Raw genomic sequence first — 14532 nt, forward strand, 5'->3', positions numbered from 1 at the left:
GAAGATCTTGATCACTTTTCTAGCCTCTCTGGAATAAAACCTAATTATGACAAGTGTACCATATTTACATAAGTATTCAGACCCTTTACTCAGTACTATGCTGAAGCACCTTTGGCAGCGATTACAGCCTTGAGTCTTCTTGGGTATGACGCTACAAGCTTGGAATACCTGTATTTGGGGAGTTTCTCCCATTCTTCTCTGCAGATCCACTCAAGCTCTGTCAGGTTGGATGGGGAGCGTCACCGCGCAGCTATTTTCAGGTTTCTCCAGAGATGTTTGATCGGGTTCAAGTCCGGGCTCTGACAGGGCCACTCAAGGATATTCAGAGACTTGTCCCGAAGCCCCTCCTGCATTGTCTTGGCTGTGTGATTAGGGTCGTTGCCCTGTTGGAAGGTAAACCTTCGCCCCAGTCTGAGGTCATGAACACTCGGGAGCAGGTTTTCATCAAGGATCTCTCTGTACTTTCATCCATTCATCTTTCCCTCAAACCTGACTAGTCTCCCAGTCCCTGCCGCTGAAGAACATCCCCACAGTATGATGCTGCCACCGCCATGCTTCACCGTAGGGATGGTGCCAAGTTTCCTCCAGACATGACGCTTGACATTCAGACCAAAGAGTTCAATCTTGGTTTCATCAGACCAGAAAATCTTGTTTCTCATGGTCTGAGAGTCTTTTAGGGGCCTTTTGGTAAACTCCAAGCAGGCTGTCGTTCCTTTTACTGAGGAGTGGCTTCCGTCTGGCCACTCTACCATAAAGGCCTGATTAGTGGAGTGCTGCAGAGATGAGATGACTGTCCTTCTGGAAGGTTCTCCCATCCCAACTGCTTGGCATCCGACCGTAAGGCGCTACACAGGGTAGTGCGTATGGCCCAGTACATTACTGGGGCTAAGCTTCCTGCCATCCAGGACCTCTATACTAGGCGGTGTCAGAGGAAGACCCCAAAAATTGTCAAAGACTCCCGTCACCCAAGTCATAGACTGTTCTCTCTGCTACCGCACGGCAAGCGGTACTGGAGCGCCAAGTCTAGGTCCAAAAGACTCCTTAACAGCTTTTACCCCCAAGCCATAAGACTGCTGAACAATTAATCAAATGGCCACCCGGGCTATTTACATTGATCCCCCCTTTGTTTTTACACTGCTGCTACTCGCTGTTTATTATCTATGCATAGTCACTTTACCCCTACCTTCGTGTACAAATTCCCTCGACTAATCTGTACCCCCACACATCGACTCTGTACCGGTACCCCCTGTATATAGCCTCGTTATTGTTATTTTATTGTGTTACTTTATATTTAATCTTTTACTTTAGTTTATTTAGTAAATATTTTCTGAACTCTATTTCTTGAACTGCATTGTTGGTTAAGGGCTTGTAAGTAAGAATTTCACGGTAAGGTCTACACCAGTTGTATTCGGAGCATGTGACAAATAACATTTGATTTGATTTGAATACCGCCCATCCCTAATGCGCATGTGCGTCTACACACGTGCGTGCACGCTTGAAAAATATATGAGTTGGATGCACAGGAATGGAAATACATCAGTAGCTAGGTTTCCATCCAATTGGCGACAGATATTCATGTGAATATTCTAAAATCTGCATTAAGAAAATGTGTGTGATGACGTAGTGCATATAACATTTCATTTTTCGCTTAAATTTATATGTACCGAATAAAACTCTAAAGTTCAATGTGTTTCCATCACATTTTCAACTCTACCGATCTGTGTTAAATAGCAAATGTGCCTACTCTGGTCTTGAAATCTGTGCTCTAGCCAACAACTCGCAGATACAGTGCAGGTAAACTAAAGCGAGAATATTTTTATTTGTCAAATGGCAGTCAAACATCACTAATCATGTCACCAGAATAAGACCCTTGATATTTATTGGAAAGCAGCATCAAGCTCATCACCGGGCACTTTCACCACCCCATGAAGTTCCTCATAACTTATTTCATCTATAGACTAATAAACTACATGCTTTCCCAAGTCGTAGCGGGAGGACCACACACCATATCATCGCTTAACTTCAAGTTTATTTCGATATGATGGTTATTACACTGAACAAAAATATAAATGCAACATGTACAGTCGTGGTCAAAAGTTTTGAGAATGACACAAATATTAATTTTCACAAAGTCTGCTGCCTCAGTTTTTATGATGGCAATTTGCATATACTCCAGAATGTTATGAAGAGTGATCAGATGAATTGCAACTAATTGCAAAGTCCGTCTTTGCCATGAAAATGAACTTAATCCCAAAAAAACATGTCCACTGCATTTCAGCCCTGCCAAAAAGGACCAGCTGACATCATGTCAGTGATTCTCTCGTTGTGTTGACGAGGACAAGGCTGGAGATCTCTCTGTCATGCTGATTGAGTTACAATAACAGACTGGAAGCTTTAAAAGGAGGGTGGTGCTTGAAATCATTGTTCTTCCTCTGTTAACCATGGTTACCTGCAAGGAAATACGTGCCGTCATCATTGCTTTGCACAAAAAAGGGCTTCACATGCAAGGATATTGCTGCTAGTAAGATTGCACCTAAATCAACCATTTATCGGATCATCAAGAACTTCAAGGAGAGAGGTTCAATTATTGTGAAGAAGGCGTCAGGGCGCCCAAGAAAGTCCAGCAAGCGCCAGGACCGTCTCCTAAAATTGATTCAGCTGTGGGAAAAGGGGCACCACCAGTGCAGAGCTTGCTCAGGAATGGCAGCAGGCAGGTGTGAGTGCATCTGCACGCACAGTGAGGCGAAAATTTTTGGTGGATGGCCTGGTGTCAAGAAGCGCAGCAAAGAAGCCACTTCTCTCCAGGAAAAACATCAGGGACAGACTGATATTTTGCAAAAGGTACAGGGATTGGACTGCTGAGGACTGGGATAAAGTCATTTCCTCTGTTGAATCCCCTTTCCGATTGTTTGGGGCATCCGGAAAAGACCTTGTCCGGAGAAGACAAGGTGAGCGCTACCATCAGTCCTGTGTCATGCCAACAGTAAAGCATCCTGAGACCATTCATGTGTGGGGTTGCTTCTCAGCCAAGGGAGTGGGCTCACTCACAATTTTGCCTAAGAACACAGCCATGAATAAAGAATGGTACCAACACATCCTCCGAGAGCAACTTCTCCCAACCATCAAAAACAGTTTGGTGACGACCAATGCCTTTTCCAGCATGATGGAGCACCTTGCCATAAGGCCATTGAGAACTTGTGGTCAATCCTCAAGAGGCGGGTGGACAAACAAAACCCCACAAATTCTGACAAACTCCAAGCATTGCTTATGCAAGAATGGGCTGCCATCAGTCAGGATGTGGCCCAGAAGTTAATTGATAGCATGCCAGTGTGGATTGCAGAGGTCTTGAAAAGGAAGGGTCAACACTGCAAATATTGACTCTTTGCATAAACTTAATGTAATTGTCAATAAAAGCCTTTGACACTTATGCAATGCTTGTAATTATACTTCAGTATACCATAGTAACATCTGACAAAAATATCTAAAAACACTGAAGCAGCAAACTTTGTGAAGACCAATACTTGTGTCATTCTCAAAACTTTTGACCACGACTGTAAAGTCCCATGTTTCATGAGCTAAAAAATAAATAAAAATATTTGTTTTCCATATGCACAAAAAAACGTATCTCTCAAATTGTGTGCACAAATTTGTTTACATCCCTGTTAATTAACATTTCTCCTTTGCCAATATAATCAATCCACCTGACAGGTGTGGCATATCAAGAAGCTGATTAAACAGCATGATCATTACACAGGTGCACCTTGTGCTGGGGACAATAAAAGGCCACCTTTGTCACACAACACAATGCCACAGATGTCAAGTTTTGAGGGAGCGTGCAATTGGCATGCTGACTGCAGGAATGTCCACCAGAGCTGGTTGCAGAGAATTGAATGTTAATTTCTCTACCATAAGCCACCTCCAACATCGTTTTAGATAATTTGGCAGTATGTCCAACCGGCCTTACAACCGCAGACAACATGTATGGCGTCATGTGGGCGATCGGTTTACTGATGTCAACATTGTGAACAGAGGGCCCCATGGTGGCGATGGGGTTATGGTATGGGCAGGCATAAGCTACGGACAACGAACACAATTGCCTTTTACTGATGGCAATTTGAATGCACAGAGATACCGTGACGAGATCCTGAGGCCCATTGTCGTGCCATTCATCCGCCGCCATTACCTCATGTTTCAGCATGATAATGCACGACCCCATGTCACAAGGATCTGTACACGATTCCTTTTTATTTTTGTTCAGTATACAGTATATAGATTGTTGCGCATAAAGGTGTTTCCACCTCCATTTCTCCCATAATTAAATTTACCGACACAAAATGATCCCACCATGTCGAACAAACAAATATTCTGTTGGCATTTATCAAATTGTACCAACACTTCCTGTTTCCATCACATTTTGTTTTAGATGGAAGGACTTTACTCGAATAAAAACTGTGGATGGAAACGTGGTTAGTGAAATGGATTCACAAAGCAAACAAAGTTTGGAGTCAAATAAAGATCCTTTGAAGTTTAAAGCAGTGGTTAAAGTCTGTCTGTTGGCTGTGACAGCAGCTCGAGCCGCAGAGGCAAGCGTAAACGAGAGGCAATGGGTACAGTCTCCCTCCTTTAGATGGGTACAGTCTCCCTCCTTTAGATGGGTACAGTCTCCCTCCTTTAGATTCCACTGTAGTTTCTTACGCCTTGTGATTATTTTCTCTGCCTGGCACTGTTTTAAACTGACAAAAGCCAAATGAAAAAATATGATACAGAAACTGTGAACGTATGTGGGGGAGGACACAATGGGGAGGATGTGGAGAAGAGGGGAGGCAGAAACTGCTGACAGGAGGTAAACAAAGAGAGAATTTCGGAGCGGAGCGTGTGAAGCTAAGCAGCTCCGCCATAAGCGCTTCTGTCAGCGTTCCCCTCACACCGATAACAATTATAGTGACTGAACACCCTCATTATTTATTGAGAGGTGAGTACGCAGGACTGATTGAAAACAAAAAAGGAAAAGAACAGCAACAGCAACAGTAAAGGAGCCGCTACTTGAGGGCGAGAAAGAGAAGAGATAAAAAAGGGTATGGATTTGTAGCGATAGCGGGGATTTGACCAGGAGGCCATTGATCAAGCGGTTGATAGAGAACAGAAAAGCTTGGGGTTTGATTCAGGTTGCTGAAGAAATCAAATCCTTTAATAGGGGTTGATGAGGGAACCGGTAGAAACATGAGAAGCATACCAATCAGCCCAAATTAGCAACAGGCACTCAAATAAAGTTGGAGTGAAATTAGCATAATTGTGGCATCATGACGCAATGAAGCAAAAAAAATATCCTTACCTGGGAGCCTTGTCTTGAGCTGCTGGTGGCAATGTAGGCAGGAACTACAAAGAACAAGAGAAAAAATATATATCACAAATCAAAATGAGACACTGAAGTCACTGAAAGCCTGACAATTAATTTTTTTATTTTATTTTATTTAACCTTTACTTAACTAGGCAAGTCAAACCATTTAGACTGGTTGACAGAAATGTGCACCAAATATATATTTTGGCCCAAGGACTTTATAGTCACGACTCTGCTCAGTATAGAGGAACCTGCCTAATGAAACATAATTGGAGCCCATCGTAGCAGAAATTTGTGTGTGTGTGTGTGTGTGTGTGTGTGTGTGTGTTGAGTTTCTGATAGTACGCAGTTTGTGTGCACCACGATTAATCTATGAAAGTTTGCAATTAGACCATGGAGAGCCTATATCCAAATTTAACGCTATTGATTCAAGGCAAAAGGGGCCTTCGCATGAGGATTCCAAATCAATACTGAGGATCAAAACAGCAGTTTGGAGAATATATTTCTAGAATGGTCAATTTGACATTAGCAGGCTGCTGTGTGTGTGTGTGTGTTGTGGCTCCTAACAGCTTCAGATCTAAATGTAATTACCAGATAGAGCTGAAGAGTCACATTTCCTGTATTGTCTAAAGTAGCCATCCGAGGCTCAGACACACACACACAGAGAGCGAGAGAGAGAGAGAGAGAGAGAGAGAGAGAGAGAGAGAGAGAGAGAGAGAGAGAGAGAGAGAGAGAGAGAGAGAGAGAGAGAGAGAGAGAGAGAGAAAGCAAGAGAGAGAGAGAGAAAGCAAGAAAGAGAAAGCGAGAGAGAGAAAGCAAGAGAGAGAAAGCGAGAGAGAGAGAGAGAGCGAGAGAGAAAGCAAGAGAGAGAGAGAAAGCAAGAGAGAGAAAGCAAGAGAGAGAGAAAGCAAGAGAGAGAAAGCAAGAGCGAGAGAGAGAGAAAGCAAGAGAGAGAGAGAGAGAGAGAGAGAGAGAGAGAGAGAGAGAGAGAGAGAAAGCAGAGAGAGAGAGAGAGAGAGCGAGAGAGAAAGCAAGAGAGAGAGAGAGAGAGAGAAAGCAAGAGAGAGAAAGCAAGAGAGAGAGAGAAAGCAAGAGAGAGAAAGCAAGAGAGAGAGAGAAAGCAAGAGAGAGAAAGCAAGAGAGAGAGAGAGAAAGCAAGAGAGAGAAAGCAAGAGAGAGAAGAGAGAGAGAGAGAGAGAAAGCAAGAGAGAGAGAGAGAGAGAGAGAGAGAGAGAGAGAGAGAGAGAGAGAGAGAGAGAGGAGTTGTTGATGAAGCTGCAGGAGCCCTAGGCTGAGGAGAAGCCAGCCAGGACACAGAATATAGCCTTATGAATATATACTACTGCCTAGCCTATACTTTATATGTACTTAACACCACTCAACATTTTCCACATCTGTGTTGTAGTACATTCATTTTTTTGAATATGTATTTTTAGAGTACGTGCATCTGCGGCAATAGAAACACACCCTCGGCATTGCTAGTTACATCCTCTTACCAACTGAGCCACACAGGAACACATGTGATTCATTTCATCAACCAACCCACACATGATGTACTCTGAGAAGGAGTCAATCGTTTCTACCTATGTTCATTAGGCCTACACTGTTTCACCCACACAGTAACATTGTGAAGGAAACAACGCATTTTCTTTATGAGCATCCAGCTGTGTCCCCATCATGTCAACTGGGTAGTGTTCATTAGGACATGGAAAAGCTTCTACCCCCAAGCCATAAGACTCCTGAACAGCTAATCATGGCTACCCAGACTATTTGCACTGCCCCCCCCACCCCCACCCCATCTTTTTACGCTGCTGCTACTCTGTTAATTATTTATGCATAGTAACTTTAACTCTACCCACATGTACATATTACCTCAACTACCAAAACTAGCCGGTGCCCCCTCACATTGACTCTGCACCGGTACCCCGCTGTATATAGCCTCCCTACTGTTCTTTTATTTTACTTCTGCTCTTTTTTTCTCAACACTTTTTTGTTGATGTTTTATTTTACTTTTTTATTTAAAAAATAAATGCATTGTTGGTTAAGGGCTGTAAGTAAGCATTTCACCGTAATGTCTACACCTGTTGTATTCGGCACATGTGGCAAATAAAATGTGATTTTAATTTGATTTGAAAACGAAAATTTGAGTTTCTTATTGAAAACACCTGAAGTGCACATATTAGAATTACATTTCTTTTTTCATCCTTGTTACGTTCCCAAGCAAGAAACCAAAAATTGTCACTCAAACAGCAGGAGGAACTAACAAAGAGTCACCAACAACAACCAAAACGAAACAGGTGGGGTTCTAGGAGGGCTTCTGAAAGACACAGAAAGTTGACTAGCAACAACAACTGGGACGTAAACGACACCCACCATGAGCGGCCACAAAATTTGCCCAAGAGGAGGCAAACAAAATTTAAACTCACACCAAACTTAAAAGAAAGGAAGCAAACCAAAAAGTGGAGCAAAATGAAAACAGGGATGAACCAATAAAGGATTATTATAATTGTTTTATCAAATAGGGAGAGCCAACTTCAGGTGTTAACCCTTGACATTGCTCAAGCCAACTGGAGCACTGGGCCAGCCAATCTTAAATCTCACCTGTACAGGTGAAATTTAATTAAAACAAGCACCTTTTCTATTAATATATATACAGTACCAGTCAAAAGTTTGGACACACCTACTCATTCAAAGGTTTTTATTTATTTTTACTATTTTCTACATTGTAGAATAATAGTGAACACATCAAAACTATGAAATAACACATATGGAATCATGTAGTATCAAAAAAAGTGTTAAACACATCAAAATATATTTTATATTTGAGATTCTTCAAATAGCCACCCTTTGCCTTGATGACAGCTTTGCACACTCTTGGCATTCTATCAACCAGCTTCACCTGGAATGCGTTTCCAACAGTCTTGAAGGAGTTCCCACATATGCTGAGCATTTGTTGGAGGCTTTTCCTTCACTCTGCCGTCCGACTCATCCCAAACCATCTCAATTGGGTTGAGGTCGGTGGATTGTGGAGGCCAGGTCATCTGATGCAGCACTCCATCACTCTCCTTCTTGGTAAAATAGCCCTTACACAGCCTGGAGGTGTGTTGGGTCATTGTCCTGTTGAAAAACAAATGATAGTCCCACTAAGCCCAAACCAGATGGGATGGCGTATCGCTGCAGAATGCTGTGGTAGCCATGCTGGTCAAGTGTGCCTTGATTTCTAAATAAATCACAGACAGTGTCACCAGTACAGCACCCCCACACCATAACACCTCCTCCTCCATGTTTTACGGAGGGAACTACACATGCGGAGATCACCCATTTACCCACACTACGTCTCACAAAGACACAGCGGTTGGAACCAAAAATCTCTAATTTGGACTCCAGACCAAAGGAAAGGTTTCCACCGGTCTAATGTCCATTGCTTATGTTAATTGGCCCAAGCAGGTCTCTTCTCCTTCTTATTGGTGTCTTTTATTAGTGGTTTCTTAGTGGTTTCTTTGCAGCAATTTGACCATGAAGGCCTGATTCACACAGTCCCCTCTGAACAGTTGATGTTGAGATGTGTCTGTGACTTGAACTCTGTGAAGCATTTATTTGGGCTGCAATTTCTGAGGCTGGTAACTCTAATGAACTTATCCTCTGCAGCAGAGTTAACTCTGGGTCTTCTATTCCTGTGGCGGTCCTCATGAGAGCCAGTTTCATCATAGCGCTTGTTGGTTTTTGCAGCTGCACTTGAAGAAACTGTGAAAGTTCTTGAAATGTTCCGTATTGACTTACCTTTATGTCTTAAAGTATTGATGGACTGTAGTTTCTCTTTGCTTATTTGAGCTGTTCTTGCCATAATATGGACTTGGTCTTTAACCAAATAGGGCAATCTTGTCACAATACAATTGATTGGCTCAAACCCATTAAGAAGGAAATAAATCCCACAAATTAACTTTTAAGAAAGCACATCTATTAATTGAAATGCATTCCAGGTCACTACCTCATGAAGCTGGTTGAGAGAATGCCAAGAGTGTGCAAATCTGTCATCAAGGGTGGCTACTTTGAAGAATCTCAAATATAAAATATATTTTGGTTTGTTTAACACTTTTCTGGTTACTACATGATTCCATATGTTTTTTTGATGTTTTCACTATTATTCTACAATGTAAAAAATAGTAAAAATAAAGAAAAACCCTTGAATGAGTAGGTGTCCAAACTTTTGACTGGGAGTATATATATATATATATACAGTGGGGAGAACAACTGACTGATACACTGCCGATTTTGCAGGTTTTCCTACTTACAAAGCATGTAGAGGTCTGTAATTTTTATCATAGGTACACTTCAACTGTGCGAGACGGAATCTAAAACAAAAATCCAGAAAATCACATTGTATGATTTTTAAGTAATTAATTTGCATTTTATTGCATGACATAAGTGTTTGATCACCTACCAACCAGTAAGAATTACGGCTCTCACAGACCTGTTAGTTTTTCTTTAAGAAGCCCTCCTGTTCTCCACTCATTACCTGTATTAACTGCACCTGTTTGAACTCGTTACCTGTATAAAAGACACCTGTCCACACACTCAATCAAACAGACTCCAACCTCTCCACAATGGCCAAGACCAGAGAGCTGTGTAAGGACATCAGGGATAAAATTGTAGACCTGCACAAGGCTGGGATGGGCTACAGGACAATAGGCAAGCAGCTTGGTGAGAAGGCAACATCTGTTGGCGCAATTATTAGAAAATGGAAGAAGTTCAAGATGACGGTCAATCACCCTCGGTCTGGGGCTCCATGCAAGATCTCATCTTGTGGGGCATCAATGATCATGAGGAAGGTGAGGGATCAGCCCAGAACTACATGGCAGGACCTGGTCAATGACCTGAAGAGAGCTGGGACCACAGTCTCAAAGAAAACCATTAGTAACACACTACGCCGTCATGGATTAAAATCCTGCAGCGCATGCAAGGTCCCCCTGCTCAAGCCAGCGCATGTCCAGGCCCGTCTGAAGTTTGCCAATGACCATCTGGATGATCCAGAGGAGGAATGGGAGAAGGTCATGTGGTCTGATGAGACAAAAATAGAGCTTTTTGGTCTAAACTCCACTCGCCGTGTTTGGAGGAAGAAGAAGGATGAGTACAACCCCAAGAACACCATCCCAAGGTGGAAACATCATTCTTTGGGGATGCTTTTCTGCAAAGGGGACAGGACGACTGCACCGTATTGAGGGGAGGATGGATGGGGCCATGTATCGCGAGATCTTGGCCAACAACCTCCTTCCCTCAGTAAGAGCATTGAAGATGGTCGTGGCTGGGTCTTCCAGCATGACAACAACCCGAAACACACAGCCAGGGCAACTAAGGAGTGGCTCCGTAAGAAGCATCTCAAGGTCCTGGAGTGGCCTAGCCAGTCTCCAGACCTGAACCCAATAGAAAATGGGGCCAAAATCCCTGCTGCAGTGTGTGCAAACCTGGTCAAGACCTACAGGAAACATATGATCTCTGTAATTGCAAACAAAGGTTTCTGTACCAAATATTAAGTTCTGCTTTTCTGATGTATCAAATACTTATGTCATGCAATAAAATGCAAATTAATTACTTAAAAATCATACAATGTGATTTTCTGGATTTTTGTTTTAGATTCCGTCTCTCACAGTTGAAGTGTACCTATGATAAAAAATTACACACCTCTACATGCTTTGTAAGTAGGAAAACCTGCAAAATCGGCAGTGTATCAAATACTTGTTCTCCCCACTGTATATAACACCACTTAGGCTTCTACTTCCAGCTTATACATCCTATCTACATTTTATGGATACAGTATCTTTTACAATAGTTATCTTTTGTTTGTTTTCAGCCACATCCTTCAGCCCCATCCTTCAGCTACCCGCAACCCCTCCCATATATCTCTGAAGACCACACAGTTCTGATTTCTATTTGCCATATATTTTTCTACTGCGCTGTTTCACAAAAGTTTCTGAACCTACAGTTGAAGTTGGAAATTTACATACATTTAGGAAGGAGTCATTAAACTAGTTTTTCAACCACTCCACAAATGTCTTGTTAACAAACTATAGTTTTGGCAAGTCGGTTAGGACATCTACTTTGTGCATGACACAAGTAATTTTTCCAACAATTGTTTACAGACAGATTATTTCACTTATAATTCACTGTATCACAATTCCAGTGGGTCAGAAGTTTACATACACTAAGTTGACTGTGTCTTTAAACAGCTTGGAAAATTCCAGAAAATGACGTCATGGCTTTAGAAGCTTCTTATAGGCTAATTGACATAATTTGAGTCAATTGGACGTGTACCTGTGGATGTATTTCAAGGCCTACCTTCAAACTCAGTGCCTCTTTGCTTGACATCATGGGAAAATCAAAAGGAATCAGCCAAAACCTCAGAAAAAAATGTGTAGACCTCCACAAGTCTGGTTCATCCTTGGGAGCACTTTCCAAATGCCTGAAGGTACCACATTCATCTGTACAAACAATAGTACGCAAGTATAAACACCATGGGACCACGCAGTTGTCATACCGCTCAGGAAGGAGATGCGTTCTGTCTCCTAGAGCTGAACGTACTTTGGTGCGAAAAGTGCAAATCAATCCCAGAACAACAGCAAAGGACCTTGTGAAGATGCTGGAGGAAACAAGTACAAAAGTATCTATAACCACAGTAAAATGAGTCCTATATCGACATAACCTGTTAGGCCGCTCAGCAAGGAAGAAGCCACTGCTCCAAAACCGCCATAAAAAAGCCAGACTTACATTTGCAACTGCACATGGGGACAAAGATTGTACTTTTTGGAGAAATGTCCTCTGGTCTGATTAAACAAAAATAGAACTGTTTGGCCATAATGACCATTGTTATGTTTGGAGGAAAAAGGGGGACTTGCAAGCCGAAGAACACCATCCTAACCGTGAAGCACGGGGGTGGCAGCATCATGCTGTGGGGGTGTTTTGCTGCAGGAGGGACTGGTGCACTTCACAAAATAGATGGCATCATGAGGAAGGAAAATTATGTGGATATATTGAAGCAACATCTCAAGACATCAGTCAGGAAGTTAAAGCATGGTCGCAAATGGGGCTTCCAAGTGGACAATGACCCCAATCATACTTCCAAAGTTGTGGCAAAATGGCTTAAGGACAACAAAGTCAAGGTATTGGAGTGGCCATCACAAAGCCCTGGCCTCAATCCTATAGAACATTTGTGGGCAGAACTGAAAAAGCATGTGCGAGCAAGGAGGCCTACAAACCTGACTCAGTTACACCAGCTCTGTCAGGAGGAATTGGCCAAAAACCTATTGTGGGAAGCTTGTGGAAGGCTACCTGAAACGTTTGACCCAAGTTAAACAATTTAAAGGCAATACTACCAAATACTAATTGAGTGTATGTAAACTTCTGACCCACTGGGAATGTGATGAAAGAAAAAAAAGCTTAAATAAATCATTCTCTCTACTATTATTCTGACATTTCACATTCTTAAAATAAAGTGGTGATCCTAACTGACCTAAGACAGGGAATTTTTACTAGGATAAAATGTTAGGAATTGTGAAAAACTGAGTTTAAATGTGTTTGGCTAAGGTGTATGGAAACTTCCGACTTCAACTGTACATACATACATATACACACAGTGCATTCGGAATGTATTCAGACCCCTTTACTTTTTCCACATTTTGTTACATTATAGCCTTATTCTAAAATTGATTCAATAGTTTTTTCCCCCCTCATCAATCTACACACAATACCCCATAATGACAAAGCAAAAACTGTTTTTTTTAATTTTTGCAAATGTATTAAAAATGAAAAAATGACACATCACATTTACATAAGTATTCAGACCCTTTACTCAGTACTTTGTTGAAGCAACTTTGGTAGCGATTACAGCCTCAAGTCTTCCTGGGTATGACACAAGCTTGGCACACCTGTATTTGGGGAGTTTCTCCCATTCTTCTCCGCAGATCCTCTCAAGCTCTGTCAGGTTTTTTTCAGGTCTCTCCAGAGATGATCGATCGGGTTCAAGTCCCGGCTCTGGTTGGGCTATTCAAGGACACTCAGAGATTTGTCCCGAAGCCACGTCTGCGTTGTCATGGCTGTGTGCTTAGGGTCGTTGTCCTGTTGGAAGGTGAACCTTCACCCCAGTCTGAGGTCCATAGCGCTCCGGAGCAGGTTTTCATCAAGGATCTCTTTGTACTTTGCTCCATTCATCTTTCCCTTGATCCCGACTAGTCTATCAGTCCTTGCTGCTGAAAAACATCTCCACAGCATGATGCTGCAACCACCATGCTTCACTGTAGGGATGGTGCCAGGTTTCCTCCAGATGTGACGCTTGGCATTCAAGCCAAAAAGTTACATCTTGGATTCATCAGACCAGAGAATCTTGTTACTCATGGTCTGAGAATCCTTTAGGTGCCTTTTGGCAAACTCCAAGCGGGCTGTCATGTGCCTTTTACTGTGGAGTGGCTTCCGCCTGGCCACTTTACCATAAAGAGTCTTGGTGGTTCCAAACTTCTTCCATTTATGAATGATTGAGGCCAATGTGTTCTTGGGGACCTTCAATGCTGCAGACATTTTTTGGTACCCTTCCACAGATCTGTGCCTCGACACAATCCTGTCTCAGAGCTCTACGGACAATTCCTTCGACCTCATGGCTTGGTTTTTGCTCTGACATGCACTGTCAACTGTGGGACCTTATATAGACAGGTGTGTGCCTTTCCAAATCATGTCCAATCAATTGAATATACCACAGGTATATTCAATTGTAGAAAAATCTCAAGGTTGTTGTAGAAAAATCTCAAGGAAGAGAAATGGAAACAGGATGCACTTGAGCTCAATTTCGAGTCTCATAGCAAAGGGTCTGAATACTTACGTAAATAAAGTATTTATGTTTTATATTTGTAATACATTTGCAATTTCTAAAAACCTGTTTTCACTTTGACATTATGGGGTATTGTGTGTAAATTGATGAGGGGAAAAAATAATTTAATCAATTTTAGAATAATTGGGCTCCCGAGTGGCGCAGTGGTCTAAGGCACTGCATCTCAGTGCTTGAGGCGTCACTACAGACCCCCTGGTTCGATTCCAGGCTGTATCACAACTGGGTTGGCCGGTGTAGGCCGTCATTGTAAATAAGAATTTGTTCTTAACTGACTTGCCTAGTTAAATAAAGGTTAAATTAAAAATATATAAAATAAAAAATA

The 14532-nt window shown here is 42.2% G+C and overlaps 1 protein-coding gene across 2 annotated transcripts in view; it reads right to left on the reverse strand.

Annotated features, from left to right (window-relative positions):
* Window positions 1-14532, reverse strand: part of LOC121561828 (beta-1,3-glucosyltransferase-like) — a 175499-nt gene that overhangs the window by 109009 nt on the left and 51958 nt on the right. For both annotated transcript variants that reach the window (XM_045213245.1, XM_045213247.1), the window contains exon 2: window positions 5333-5376. In XM_045213245.1, the coding sequence (XP_045069180.1) occupies window positions 5333-5376 (44 nt within the window). The remainder of the gene's footprint in view (window positions 1-5332; window positions 5377-14532) is intronic.

The sequence above is a fragment of the Coregonus clupeaformis genome, chromosome 5 (genome assembly GCF_020615455.1).
Source record: "Coregonus clupeaformis isolate EN_2021a chromosome 5, ASM2061545v1, whole genome shotgun sequence".
NCBI lineage: Eukaryota > Metazoa > Chordata > Actinopteri > Salmoniformes > Salmonidae > Coregonus > Coregonus clupeaformis.